At 40.1% G+C, this 12,612-nt stretch overlaps 2 protein-coding genes across 4 annotated transcripts in view; one reads left to right on the top strand and one right to left on the bottom strand.

Annotated features, from left to right (window-relative positions):
• The window catches only part of nbeal2 (neurobeachin-like 2), a 32,652-nt gene extending 29,293 nt beyond the window's left edge, over positions 1-3,359 (bottom strand). For all 3 annotated transcript variants that reach the window (XM_005738512.2, XM_005738513.2, XM_013912245.1), the window contains exon 1: positions 2,734-3,359. In XM_005738512.2, the coding sequence (XP_005738569.1) occupies positions 2,734-2,808 (75 nt within the window). In that variant the 5' untranslated portion in view covers positions 2,809-3,359. The remainder of the gene's footprint in view (positions 1-2,733) is intronic.
• A 1,152-nt stretch (positions 3,360-4,511) lies between these two features.
• Positions 4,512-12,452, top strand: ccdc12 (coiled-coil domain containing 12). The gene is made up of 7 exons (XM_005738511.2): positions 4,512-4,678; positions 7,846-7,919; positions 11,011-11,090; positions 11,223-11,284; positions 11,371-11,405; positions 11,520-11,596; positions 12,126-12,452. The coding sequence occupies exons 1-7, from the start codon at positions 4,595-4,597 to the stop codon at positions 12,203-12,205; spliced, it is 492 nt and encodes a 163-aa protein (XP_005738568.1). The 5' UTR covers positions 4,512-4,594; the 3' UTR covers positions 12,206-12,452.
• Positions 12,453-12,612: the final 160 nt, after the last annotated feature.

The following is a 12,612-nucleotide window of genomic DNA, read 5'->3' as shown; positions in this document are numbered from 1 at the left end:
CAATACCTTTTTGCATTTTTTCCAGACAAGATCTAACAAGTTATGCACCAGAGCGATTAGATCAGACTCTTCTGCGTACCTCCATACCCGCAAGTCATGAGGATTTTATAATGGCCTTCAAATATTCTTAGATGTGAGATATGAAGCAATGAAATAGTGCTGGAAAGGCTGGCCTTACAAAACTGGAGACACAAACACGTCCTGTCTCTTGCACAAAATCTTAAAGTGCCCTAACTACAACTTTGTTTAGCACATTTCCTGACAAAATTACATCAGCAAGCCCTGAAAACCAAGAACTTGTCTGTGAGTAAATAGTCTAGATGTAAATTGCCTGTGCTCAGGTATTTACTGAGCTACAGTATGTGGCAAAATAATAGGAAGCTGGCATCGAGAAAATAATCAGCCTATAAATCATTGTCTGCCTGTGATTTTTGGAGTCACTTGCACAGAACTTTTACCATTTTTCACCGGCTTTAGCGCAATACGCTACTCAATCACAATGTCTATTAAACATTTACATTAGCTCCTGATCTAAAGGTCTGGCAAGAAATGTGATTTTTTTGCACAGTCAAAGGAGGCGGACCTCCTTTATCAATGACAAGCTGTGCTTTCTAAAACAGATTAAAGGCTGGAGATACCACATTTACTCAAACATGCTGAAATCGATTGTTATGATGTATGAAGTTGTTGTGACATACTTAACAACTTCCACGGGACAATATAAGGACACTGAAAATTTGAGTACACCGGTTTTGGTTTTGTCAGGGTGCACAAAGGAGGTGATAAATGCACAACATTTCTAAACCAATATAACAAATCTGTCAGTGTCACAAACAGGGACACGTAAGGCGCTTTCGGACTTAAAATGAGACGTGTTACAGGGCGTAAAGCAGCCGAGGGCTTATTTACAGCTTTGACAAAACCCCCTGTTGAATAAAGCTCAGGTTTCTTGTCCATCTGACTGATTTACAGCAGTCAATACGTTCTTTAGTGTGACAAATTACAAACAAGGTCTGTGAGTCAGAGATGGGCTGTGTACTAAAAGATGATATTGTCTGTGTCTACCTGACTAACAGGCGGGTAACAAAAACACTGAATACAATTACATGGTGGTGTTTGTAGGAGAGGCCAGTGATTGTTCTCTGTAGTGGTTCTCCTGCCTTTCCACGGCCTGCTGTGCTCCTCTGAGTCACATAAGGCGGTGACATTTAAGCTCAAATCAAATCCCGCTCGAGCAACGGGGTATGTCGTTTACACACGTGAAAAATACACTTTCAAGAATGCTGCGAAAACATGTTCCACTCTTAAAGTCAAAGGAGGAAACTTCTGGTCCTTTTAGGCTTCAGGGCAACTGAAGGAAAGTGACACGGAGCCAAGAGGCAGCTTAATAAGGAAGTGATCTTGCACATAGAGATGTGAGACAGCTGACGGAGCCAGATTCAGGGCAACCCCTCCCTACCTCACAGACACACCCCCCCAATGATTTGTTCTAGCAATGGATTGTGACAGCACCTACTACTTTTTTTATTTGTTGCATAACCAGAAAAGTTCAGTAACTTTGCAGTTACATGCAGCAGCAGGAGGAGCAGAGGAGTGGATTAGACACACTTCCTCTGGGATCTGCCCAGAGCGACCGCAATCACCACTTTGACAGTAAATGCTGCAAAAGGTGATACACTGTTGACCTTCATCGGTGATGCATTTATTAGGGTTTGTTTGCAGTTTGTCCACCTTTGACTTCACTCTTCTAGAAAGTCGTTGGCTGCTTTCCAAGATTGGGATTAAGCTCTTCATTAAAACAACATTCAGTGAGATACATAATGAAACATGAGCCACTCTTTGAGAAGGTTTTATCACTGTCAGGAGACTAGCCCTTTAGATCTGCTGTGATGATGAGATACAGCGCGTACAAACTTGGAAAAAAAAACGCTCCTCTTCTTCTTTTTTCTTTTTCTTTTTTGTGTCCTCAGGCATGGAAGCAGATTGCAAACTCATTAAATAATAATAATACCCAACCAAACTGTCTTCCTTCTTCAAGTAGGAACATGATATGAAAGCATTTGCAATATTTTACTCTAGTTAATTTGTTTTCATCCATATTAGCAATATATTACACCTTAATAAACATCCAGAAACCTGAGCTGCACTCACGCCCACAGGGGACAACATCTGAGACCAAACTCCCACACAAACAAATTTGACAGTCAATTCAACATCGGAGAGAGGAAAGCAATTGGCTACTGCGTAACAGTGCTGCTGCGTGCAAAGCCTAAGCATATGCTTCAAGTAATATATGACAGTAGGATCTTCCAACAGTTTAAAAGGCGCATGCTTTCAGTAGGGGAGACAGGCAAGCAGCAGAAACAGGAAGTAGTCTGAGTAACACCTGCATCACAGGTATAACAACGGATACTCGAACAAGTGGTTAATCAGCTTCAAATGCCATTTTTTTACGCGTTGCTTTCGAATTGGGGACAGCTTAGAGGCGCATCAATGTGACATGATATTATTTTATAGTGTGCACAAGGCAGCTTCGGCTATTAACAGAGCGTCACTGTAAATGCAGGAGAGAAAAAATACGCGAGTTCCTCAATAAAACCTCGATTTTTCAAAGAGCGACCCTGTACACACACCGTGAATCACGCAGAGTATTTAGGGGTCACAATAAAGTTCAGGCAAGGGACCTTTGGCAACAACAGGTGTCACCGTCAGCTCTTCCGCACTTGCACTCACCTTAGTGTAATATAACATCCACAGCTCATACAGCTTTTCTTTCGATGCCATTCCGCCGCCCTTGTGGTTGCTCATGATTTCCTTTATTTTCTTTTAAAAGATCATGAAACTGGCAAAGATGGTCAAAGCCACGGCTGTCTGAAGTTGCTTCCTACAGGCAGGAGGACGCAGCACGCTCCTGGGTGAACCATTCCTGCAAATTCGGGCACAGTAATCCCAAATAAAAAAAAAAGTGCTCTTCAGTCTCGACACACAAAGTTGTCAGGGTGACGTGAAAAAGCAAAACATGACGGTGTGGATGTGGCCGCGGTGCGGTCACTGCCCAAACTGTGCAACCAGGAACACAAATGCGTGGAAATGCATGTCTGGAGAAACACCCATGTCCGCATTTAGAGCGAGCTCGCTGCCGTATGATTCCTGTTGGAGAGAGTTCCCACGGAAGCGACAGATGCCATCCGCTCAAGACCAACAAATTAATGCGCTGCCCCTGCGGTCTCGGTCTGGAGCGGTGCGCGATCCTAAACGCTGTGTGACAATCAGGAGAAAATTATCACCAACTAGTGTGTAACCCTGTAAAAAAAAAGAAAAAAAAGACAAGAAATGTGGTGAAGAGTTCTCTAGATCATGCTCACAGGTAGGCTGATATTCTTAAAGGCACACACACATATAAACACTGCCTGCTCGAGGGCTGATCTCACTAACTGACTGCCACCCGGGAGCAATGAATGCAGCTGCCCCCAAAGTTTTTTTATCATATAAACGTTTCCGTACAAATAAAACAAATAACCATTAAAAAAGTGTGCAAAGAAGACTGAGTGCTCAAACTCTCACTTGATTATTGAATAAAAGCCTGCGTTGTGTAGTTACGGGTGTAGGGGTGTAACTGTCAGCTTTTAAAGCGAGGAACTTTCAGTTCTGATGACAGCTGCTCACAGTGGGTCCTTACTATATTCCTTATTGTGATCAGATAAAGCGACACTGTGGCTGCGTTAGTCCTTAAAAACTGAAATAATACGTAGGTGACAGATTCAAAACATTCCTGCAAGTATGAGAGGTATACTGAAAAAAACACGGCTTTATCTTGAACAAAAAATAAATACACACTGGAATGTTTTATTTTGTAAAATATTACCTTACGGAATTACTGTAAATGACAATGTTTCCTCTCCGCTCTGTGCTGAATGCATGTCAGAAGTATGTTTGTCCCCTGACTGAGCAATAACATGGTTTATTGCACATGGTCATTTTATTGATATATAAATCGTATCCCTCCTAGTTTTATGATCACCACCTTGGTAATATCATTAACAGCAGCAGGTTTGTATTGTCATACACACTCTCGATTAGGAGGATAGACAGGGTGAAGCTCGAGGCAGCTGTATTACCATGGCAATGGCCTACATTCCTAACCAGGACCTGTCACTGGGACCATCAGCAGGCAGGTCTGTGTACAAGTCCGTGTTTTACGTTTAGTATATAAATATAGGTTTGTCAATATCGTTAAAATAGACTGAAATAAGCCATTCAAAGATAGCTTGTAAGCTGCTGAAAGTTACATTAGTTAAGGTACTTGATGATACAACTAACATAGACCACATACATCTTATTTATAAAGTATGTTTTAATTATTTATTTGGGGATCGCATTATTGTAAGCAAGAGTTTGGTTTTTAAATAATTCTCGTTCAGGTTTCAAGTGAAACTTACGGATGATTGTGATTTTAAAAATATGAACACAACAAATAACAAAATCACATGATGAGGCAAAAGGCATCGCAATCGATGTGCTCTATGGACTTCTTTTGTCCGATCAGGACAATGAGTAGATTTCAGAGAGAATCGAGCGGCGTGTGGCTAAAAACATGGAGCAAAGTGTTGGGTCGCTTCAGGAGCAGGCTCTAAAGAGGAAGGAGAGGCTAAAGGCTCTAAGAGAGAAACAGCTTCATGTAAGTTTCTTTTATGGCGTTGGCGGTATGTTGCAAAGTGTAGCACAGGCCACAGAAACCCCGTCATTTTGACACTGAGGTGCCGTTAGCAGACTTAGCTTTTAGCTAATATTAGCATACTCGTGTGTAAAATCAGCCTTATTTTTAGCCCGTAGCTTTGTTAGTGAGCTGTCAAAGTTTCGATAAATTCGTTTAAATATAAACAGTTTTAGTAATTAATTGTTATTTTACTGGTATGTTTTGCATTTATTCTAATCTCATGTGATTGTTCTTGCACCGTGACATTCTCGTTGTGTTTTAGTTCGGTTTCATGTTAGGTCGCTGCTAGCGTCGACAGTTGAATTAAAACCGCTTCTCAAAGTCAGTTACAGTGATACTACATCAGATGCTGTACATTAACTACAGTCATTTAGACTATAGATCATTTACGACCCAGTTTACAATACTGTGCAAGAGTCTTGGGCCATCATTTCTCCTTTTTGCTTCCACGGTAGAAGCTGTGTTATGGTTTGGCGCTGCAGGTCAGCCAGTGGTGTTATGAAAAAGTTATGAAAAAGGAAAAGTAGCATTTTGTTCCCCAATGCAAAATCATATGGAAAGTGTCTCATTGGGAACAGGTTTGCTTTTCAGCACGACAGAGATCTCAAAAAGCTGCCAGTGCATTAAAAATATCACTGAATGGAAAAACACACAATGAAGCACTGTCAGTCAGACCAGATCTCAACATGAGGAGTGTGGGATCGTCTCGACAGAAACCAGAAAAGAAGGCAGAGCTTTAAATGTCCTTCAAAAAGCCTGGAGAACTATTTCTGAAGACTACTTAAAGAAATGACAAGAATGCTTTCCGAAGAGAGCTCAGGCTGTGTTGAATAAAAGGGGTCATACCAAATATTGACTTTCAAGACTGTTAGAATTGTGCAAACTGTGCTTTCTTATTTTCCTATTAACATATCAAGAAATGAGGGTGGCTCAAAACTTGGGTGGGTGGGTATTCACTTCTGAAAAACGTTGCCCACACAGCTCGTTCATTCTAATCTTTCTTAACAATACATAAAATAAAAGAAATTAAGCATAAATGGATAAATATTCTTCATCACAAACTTCAACCTCAAACACTCATGTAAATAAAGAAATTGAAATGAATATCACAGTATCACCAAAAGTTAATTCTGTTCACCTGGACGTAGCGTTTTCAGTGGGAGAAACGTTTCATCACTCATCCAAGTGACTTCTTCAGCCTCAGCTGACTGCAGGTTTTCCCAATCTTATAAACAGTACATTTGCATAATGACTGAAACTAGCACCACTGAAGGAACAATGGGCTGGGAGGTCAGATACCACAGTATCGAGCCAAAGTTCAGGTTTTATTTGTCATATAAAGGCAATGAAATTCTTAGGCTCAGAGCTCCCTCAGAATGGTGCATAGAAATGTAAAGTTGCAGATAAGTAGCATTTGGGTAAAAATAAAATAAACTATAAATAAAGAAAATATATTTACTAAAAATACTGTAGCAGCTTTAGTGCAGAATTAATGGTATATACATGTAGAGTGTATCAGTGAATCAGGTTAGTGTATGTTTGTGTTGAGCACCCTGAGGAAGAAGAAAACAGTGATGATTGCCACTATAGTCTACATTTATCAAGTCACTATACTGTAGATGTATAAATAAATAGTTTTCAGATATTGTTTGTTTCTCATTTACTAATACTGATGCAGTGTAAATGGAACAAAAATAAACTTGCTAGTTAAAAAAATGCATCATTTATGGTGAAAGTTGGAGAAACCTTGGTTAAAAAAATACGGTAGGGTAAATTCGGACTCCCTGTTATTTGGAGGATTTTGAGTAAAGTATGCAGGTACCTCAGTTTTATTAAATATGCCGAGAATAAATCAAAGCAGTCAGTTGTGTAGTAAATTTAAGCAGTGTGTTAGATGTGTTTGAGAATGAGTTCTTCATCATGTACAATCAGAACTGATGCTGCATTTGCTTCAGCACACCTCGGCTCTTGGACTACAGGACTCAGACGGGGATGTTGCACCAGATTTTCTGTCACTCCTCCACAGGGCTGCAGTCTGTGTTGAACAATTTAAAGTTTACACAATCATTGTCCGCCACTATGGCAGAGTTTCAATTCTAGTTATCAATTCATTTAGCAACAGGAAGGCCCATTCAATGCGAAAGCTACTGTTTTGGAAGCTGGATCACAACTTTCACTAAGCAAACGTTATCTAGTTTTGCTAGCAACAGCCGATAAATGATCATTGACATTCCTGCAGTGTGTCGTTGTTTTCCGTTTGTGCTGCGCTTCAAGAATGAGCCAGTACCCTGAATTGTTCTAGCAGGTGGTCAGGAAGTCTCTTCAGGAAAATGTAAGCTGGGAGTGGTTTGATATCCTTTGTTACAAGATGTGACATGGGCTCAATATTGTGCTTTTGGAATTTCTGCAAGCCTTTTTCATTCTTCACTTACACTGTTGTTTACAAATGAAAGGTTTAGTGTGTGACACCATCTCAGATGCATCATGACTAGAAACAAAGCTTTAAATGATCAGGATGAGTAATCAGAGTTGGATTAGTGGGGCTGATTTTAAATTGCACATAGGTGTAAATGTAAGTGCGAATGTTTGTCTTTCTCTATGTGTTAGCCCTGCGACAGACTGGCGACCTGTCCAGGGTGCACCCTGCCTCTTGCCATATTGTAGTTGGGATAGGCTCCAGCAACCAACCCCCTCCCACGCAACCCTGATAAGGATAAGCATAAGAGAATGGATGGAGTTCTCAGGGTTTATGAACTACTTCTCCTGAATAGCTCAGTGTCAAGAAATAATGCAGCTTAAAATGTAAATTCATTATTTGACTCTCAAATGACGAGTGACAACAAGCAGATATTAGTTTGTTTTTCTATGCAAACAGCACAATGTTTTTCTATGGTGCTGGAGCTAAAATGACCACATACATACCTTCACTTTCACCAGCCACTGCCAACACATTTCGTTTATGTAAATAATATAAAAGAAAAAATGATTTTCATTTTCTTATCATATGTTACAAAATGATTCTTCAGGGCAGATTACAATAATTTTTTAGTGTTTTTTTTTCTAGTTTGTACTCTAAGAATAATGAACAATTAATGCCGGTAATGTTAATAACTTTGATGTCCTTACAGGGGCGAGAGCAGGACGATGGGGAGCCAGAGAGCAAAAAAGCCACATTAGAAGAGGCCACTCAAGAGAAACACAGGTTGGTTTGCTGCACCTCCCACAGAAAACAAACGGCTGTTATCTTTTAAATATTCGTCATAAAAGCTTGTTACTGCGTCTCCACTCATTGCTGTTACTCGCCCCTTTAGCTGAGGCTTTTTAAGCTGTGCAAACGGAACTGAAACTGACTCACAAGTACATCATCAGAGCATTTATCTGCCCTTTATCTAGACACCAGTGCATGTCTCGGTGTAAGTTGTGAAATGCAGTATTTACACTTGGCTGGATCCCAGCCTTGTGCTAGTAGCTGCTCAAATAACCTTCAGCTTACTCAACTTATGTGCGTTCATTTGTAGGAAGGAGCAGCCATCTTTCCTGTCCTACAGGACCTTTTTTCCATTGTTTATATTTAATGACTGCACTGACGGCACCAAGGGAGTGCCTCTGTTTTTCCTCCAGTCCAACAGGGCAGATCTCTTTCATGCGAATGAGAAACTCGCTGTAGGGTTAAGAGCCTAACTTAGACATTTGTCTGCAACGAAGGCTAATTATTGCTCAATGCAGTCTATAGGCTTTTTCTCTTTTTCTTTTTTTTATGTTTTAATTTGAGACTCATCTTTAGCAGGGTGCCAGTGTAATGTATCTTGGGATTGGTATTAAAATTTCATGGGGCATCAAATGACTAAACGAATGTATGAGGGAACAGAACAATCAAAATGTTTGTCCCAAGGTTATTCCAATTTTAATTTGTGAGAGCTTCACCAGTTTCAAATGTCAAAATGAATTCATTAAGATTGCAAAGAACCTTTTAGCTTCCTGTGTGATATCATGCATTCCTCCAAGCCTGTTCCACAAAAGGCACCAACCAAACCAGGCAGCTTTTCCTGTTAGATCTTGTTAGGTGTCAGGGTGTTTCCCTGTCTTTTCTTTTTTTAAAGATAGGTAAGTAGATTTAGAGTTCTTGGAAATGGCAAACAAGTTTTAAGAAATCTGAACTTGGAAACATTGTTGTCACATGTTAGTTTTTTGTTTTAATTTCACGTTTAAATTAAAGGATTTCTGGTAGCCTGGAATTATTTTTACTGGGGTTTGATGAAGCAGATAGCTTTATCAGTGCAAACATTTGAACACACTGCTGCACCTCCTCCTTAAAAACAGTTCACTCTAAACATTTTGAGAAAGCCAGACTTCGACCAGAGCTCTGAATTTATCACAGGTTCTCTTTGATGCTACGGTGTGCTTGAAGTGGAAATGTGTAAACACCGTCACATGGTTTGGAAGTGTAAAACTAAGAGACAGTCAGGAACAAAAAGCTTTTGAAGGGCGAAAATTTACATGAAGTCTTTGTCCTGTTTTTTTTGTTCTGCTAAAGGGGGTGTGGGGTTGGAGGCGGGGGGAGGATTCCTGATAGATTAGTGGGTTATAATTCCCTCGAGTCGTAGCACAGTTTGTCTGTGACAAACCCTCTTAAAAAAATAGCACAAAATCCCTGTGATAGACAGGTGACCTGTCGAGGTGTATCCCACCTCTCACCCAGTGACGGCTAGGATAGGCTCCAGCACCTCCACGACGTGGTCCTCAGATGATGACGCTGATGTTTCCTTTCTTCCCACTTACCTTGATGTTGCTCCCTACAGGAATAATTTTTTGTATTTTTGGAACTTTGCGTGCCACTTTAGCTCCATTCTTAGACAGTAGAGATTAGAATGACTTTGTGCTTGACGTTGTGACACTTATCCACCCTTTCCTCTGGCCCCGTATATACGTTAATTATTTAAACACAGTATAATGCATAATTTAGTTGAGGATTGTGCTAAATGTGTTCATGTTTCTTACATGTAGCAACATGTTTTGGGCTACGTTTGTGCCTGTTTAATAGCTTGTTAATTGTAGAAAGCTGTCAGAAGATAAGGGGTAACAGAAGAGCTCCAACCCAAGCTTCAGGATGCCTGAGGAAGATATGTTGTGCTATCATTTTGAAAGCATTTCTATTTATTTCAGTTTTACGTGATGAAGGCTGATGAATGACTGCTTCTACTAACCTTTGAAGTGTATTGTGGCTGCTAGGAAAACCTGCTCTGCTTGCTTTTAAAGCAGTTTATCAGTATACCTCTGCATATCACATAAATTTTACTGCAGTAACGATGTTTTAAATAAAGATGACATGTTAAGCTCATTACCAGGTCCATATTTTTCGTTGTAGATGCTCCTACAATAGCTTTGCATGATTAACTATTTCAAATAGTCGTTTTTTACCATATACTTGACTTTTGTGCACTCTTTGAGCTGACTTTCTTCTCATTGGGTGCCTTTTGCAAAGATGCAACGATTTAAACAGCAGGCCGTGCTCCTTTCAGATAAGTGCAACAGAATGTCTTATTTCTATTTGTTGTGTTTGCAGTTTTAATGCTAAAAAAAAAGTCCCTTTTAATAATCAGCTGGACAAACCAGCACAGTGCCTCCTTAAAACAGCCCCTTCAAGGTCTGATATGCTGGAGGTAGAGAAAGAGAGATGTGTGAATTAAAAGTGGACCTCAGGCGTCCAACCACAGAACATGACTAGCATTTTTGCCCACACCCATACAAGGCATTGGTCTGTCTTTTGGCAGCAGCAGGAGTCTGATGAATGCATCAAGAGTGTACGCTCTCAAGCTTCATCACAAATCCACGTTAAGCTCAGAGCAGCTGATAACTCTTGGTCGGTGCTTGGGCAGACGGTAGTTTACCTCTGCCTCTGGACCCTCGGTTTAATCTGCAGAGATGTCAGCTAAGCTTGCCAACAATTCCTCCATGTGGAGTTGTGATGAAAGACGGTATAATTCAACATCAAGGGAAGAATTCCTCAGCTGTTTGCTGCTCTCCTGCCCGGCGGCAGGTGGAACATGTTAATCAGAAGTGTTCACAGGAATAAAGAGGGACATTATACCCAACCTTCTTTAGACATTAGATGTGCAGCTGTGTAGGGATTGCAGATGGTCTTTTATGCTCTTTAGTCTCCGGTGGAGTATATTTGCCTACACTGCCACCTCCTGGAGGTCTAGAGTGTGGGTTAATGGTATGAAAAAAGCATTTTAAGAGCATTCAGACTTCTAATAGTAGTATCACATTAAGTGGTTTTTTTTTTTCCACAGAGAACTGAAATTGAGGAATTACGCTCCAGAGGATGAAGAGCTAAAGGAAAGACAGGTGCCTAAAGCCAAACCAGCATCAGGTAAGAAATCTTCAATCAAAGGCGACCTTTAAAAAAAACATTTAAAAAACCCTTTTTGGTGTCAATGCTGCCTTACTGATTGTAGTTTTGACTCCTGTTGGCTATATAATGATAAGTATTTATTGTTTGCAGTGGAAGATAAAGTCAAAGATCAGTTAGAGGCAGCTAATCCAGAGCCCATCATTGAGGAAGTGGTGGGTACCCCTGTGTAAACGTGAGTTTTCTTCACTGAAGCATTTTTATCTGCCATGTTGAGTTTTTTCTTTTTCCTTTTCTTCAGGATTTAGCCAACCTTGCCCCAAGAAAACCAGACTGGTAAGACCTGTTTTCAAAATAGCTTTCTAAGCTGTATGGTGCATGATGAACTCTTGGTGTATTTTAAGATATTTAGTTAATGATTTTTTTTAAAAATTGTAATTCTGGATTTAGGGATCTAAAGCGCGATGTGGCAAAGAAGCTGGAGAAGTTGGAGAGGAGAACACAGAGAGCCATCGCTGAGCTCATCCGTCAGTATTTCCTGTTATGTTTCTGCCTTTTATCACTACATTTTCGTGAGGCCACAGAGATGACGGTGCCTGAGCTGGGCATAATTTATTAGGCTAATTGCTCTGTGGTTGACAGACTCTGGAGGCTTGAAGCTGTCTGATAACATCAGAGGTGATCATAACTGATGAGTGATTCTAAAAATAGGCAAAATGAGAGATACATCACAGGTTTAAGTCGAGTAGGGGATTTCCCATATTTTTATTGTGCGTAACTGATTACTGAAGACCTTTATTTAAAAGCATTTAAAGTACAGGAAGCCTGGTTTTGTTTTAATGTGTATTAGGGACAGGTTTGTATTGTATGTTATTTCATCAAAAATATCAGATACATCTTTAAAAGTTAGTTTTAAAAAAAATCATTATCCTCCTGTGATCTACAAGGCTGAATAAGATCTTACCTGGAAGATGGAAAACATTGTCTTAAGCTTATGATCAGAGGATGCGGTCAATGAATGAGTCAGATTGAGTGTTTGTGTGTATGTCTTTCCAGGTGATCGTCTGCGAGGCCATGAAGAGGAGTTGGCCGGAGCCGTTGGAGCCATCGGAGCAGAGGCGGGAGATTCAGACTGAATCCAAGATGTGACAGAAAACAAGGAGACTAAACAGAGATGCCCAAGATTTACTGCAGCAGTCACATCTGGGTTGTGCAGAGGTGGATGATTTAATTGTGCAGGGAGTAAAGCAGTGTTTCCTGTCAGGTCTTCAGGCGAGTCATAGCTTCTGTCCTTGTAGTACATTCTGTATATGTGTTTTTTTTGGAGATGCATTATTAATGAAACGGCCAATATTTTGTAAAATTAAAATATTGTTTTTTAAATTGCTGTCCATTTCATTTGTAATTTTTGCTGCCTTAAAAAAACTGAGGAAAACAGACAAATGTAAATATAAACAAAAACAAAATGCAGTGATTTGCAAATCATAATCTCGTAAACTGATGTTTCCATAGAACATAAAAGTTTAAACTGGATAATAGCATC

The sequence above is a fragment of the Pundamilia nyererei genome, unplaced genomic scaffold (assembly GCF_000239375.1).
Source record: "Pundamilia nyererei isolate P.nyererei 1_Seehausen unplaced genomic scaffold, PunNye1.0 scaffold00084, whole genome shotgun sequence".
Classification (NCBI taxonomy): domain Eukaryota; kingdom Metazoa; phylum Chordata; class Actinopteri; order Cichliformes; family Cichlidae; genus Pundamilia; species Pundamilia nyererei.
This window is presented reverse-complemented; position numbering and strand designations above follow the sequence as displayed.

Excerpts from the sequence above, each read along its gene's own strand:
- ccdc12 (XM_005738511.2), top strand. The coding sequence starts at position 4,595 with ATGGAGCAAAGTGTTGGGTCGCTTCAGGAGCAGGCTCTAAAGAGGAAG. Across the intron at positions 7,920-11,010 it reads GCCACTCAAGAGAAACACAG|AGAACTGAAATTGAGGAATT; the intron begins GTTGGTTTGCTG and ends TTTTTTCCACAG. Across the intron at positions 11,406-11,519 it reads GCCCCAAGAAAACCAGACTG|GGATCTAAAGCGCGATGTGG; the intron begins GTAAGACCTGTT and ends TTCTGGATTTAG.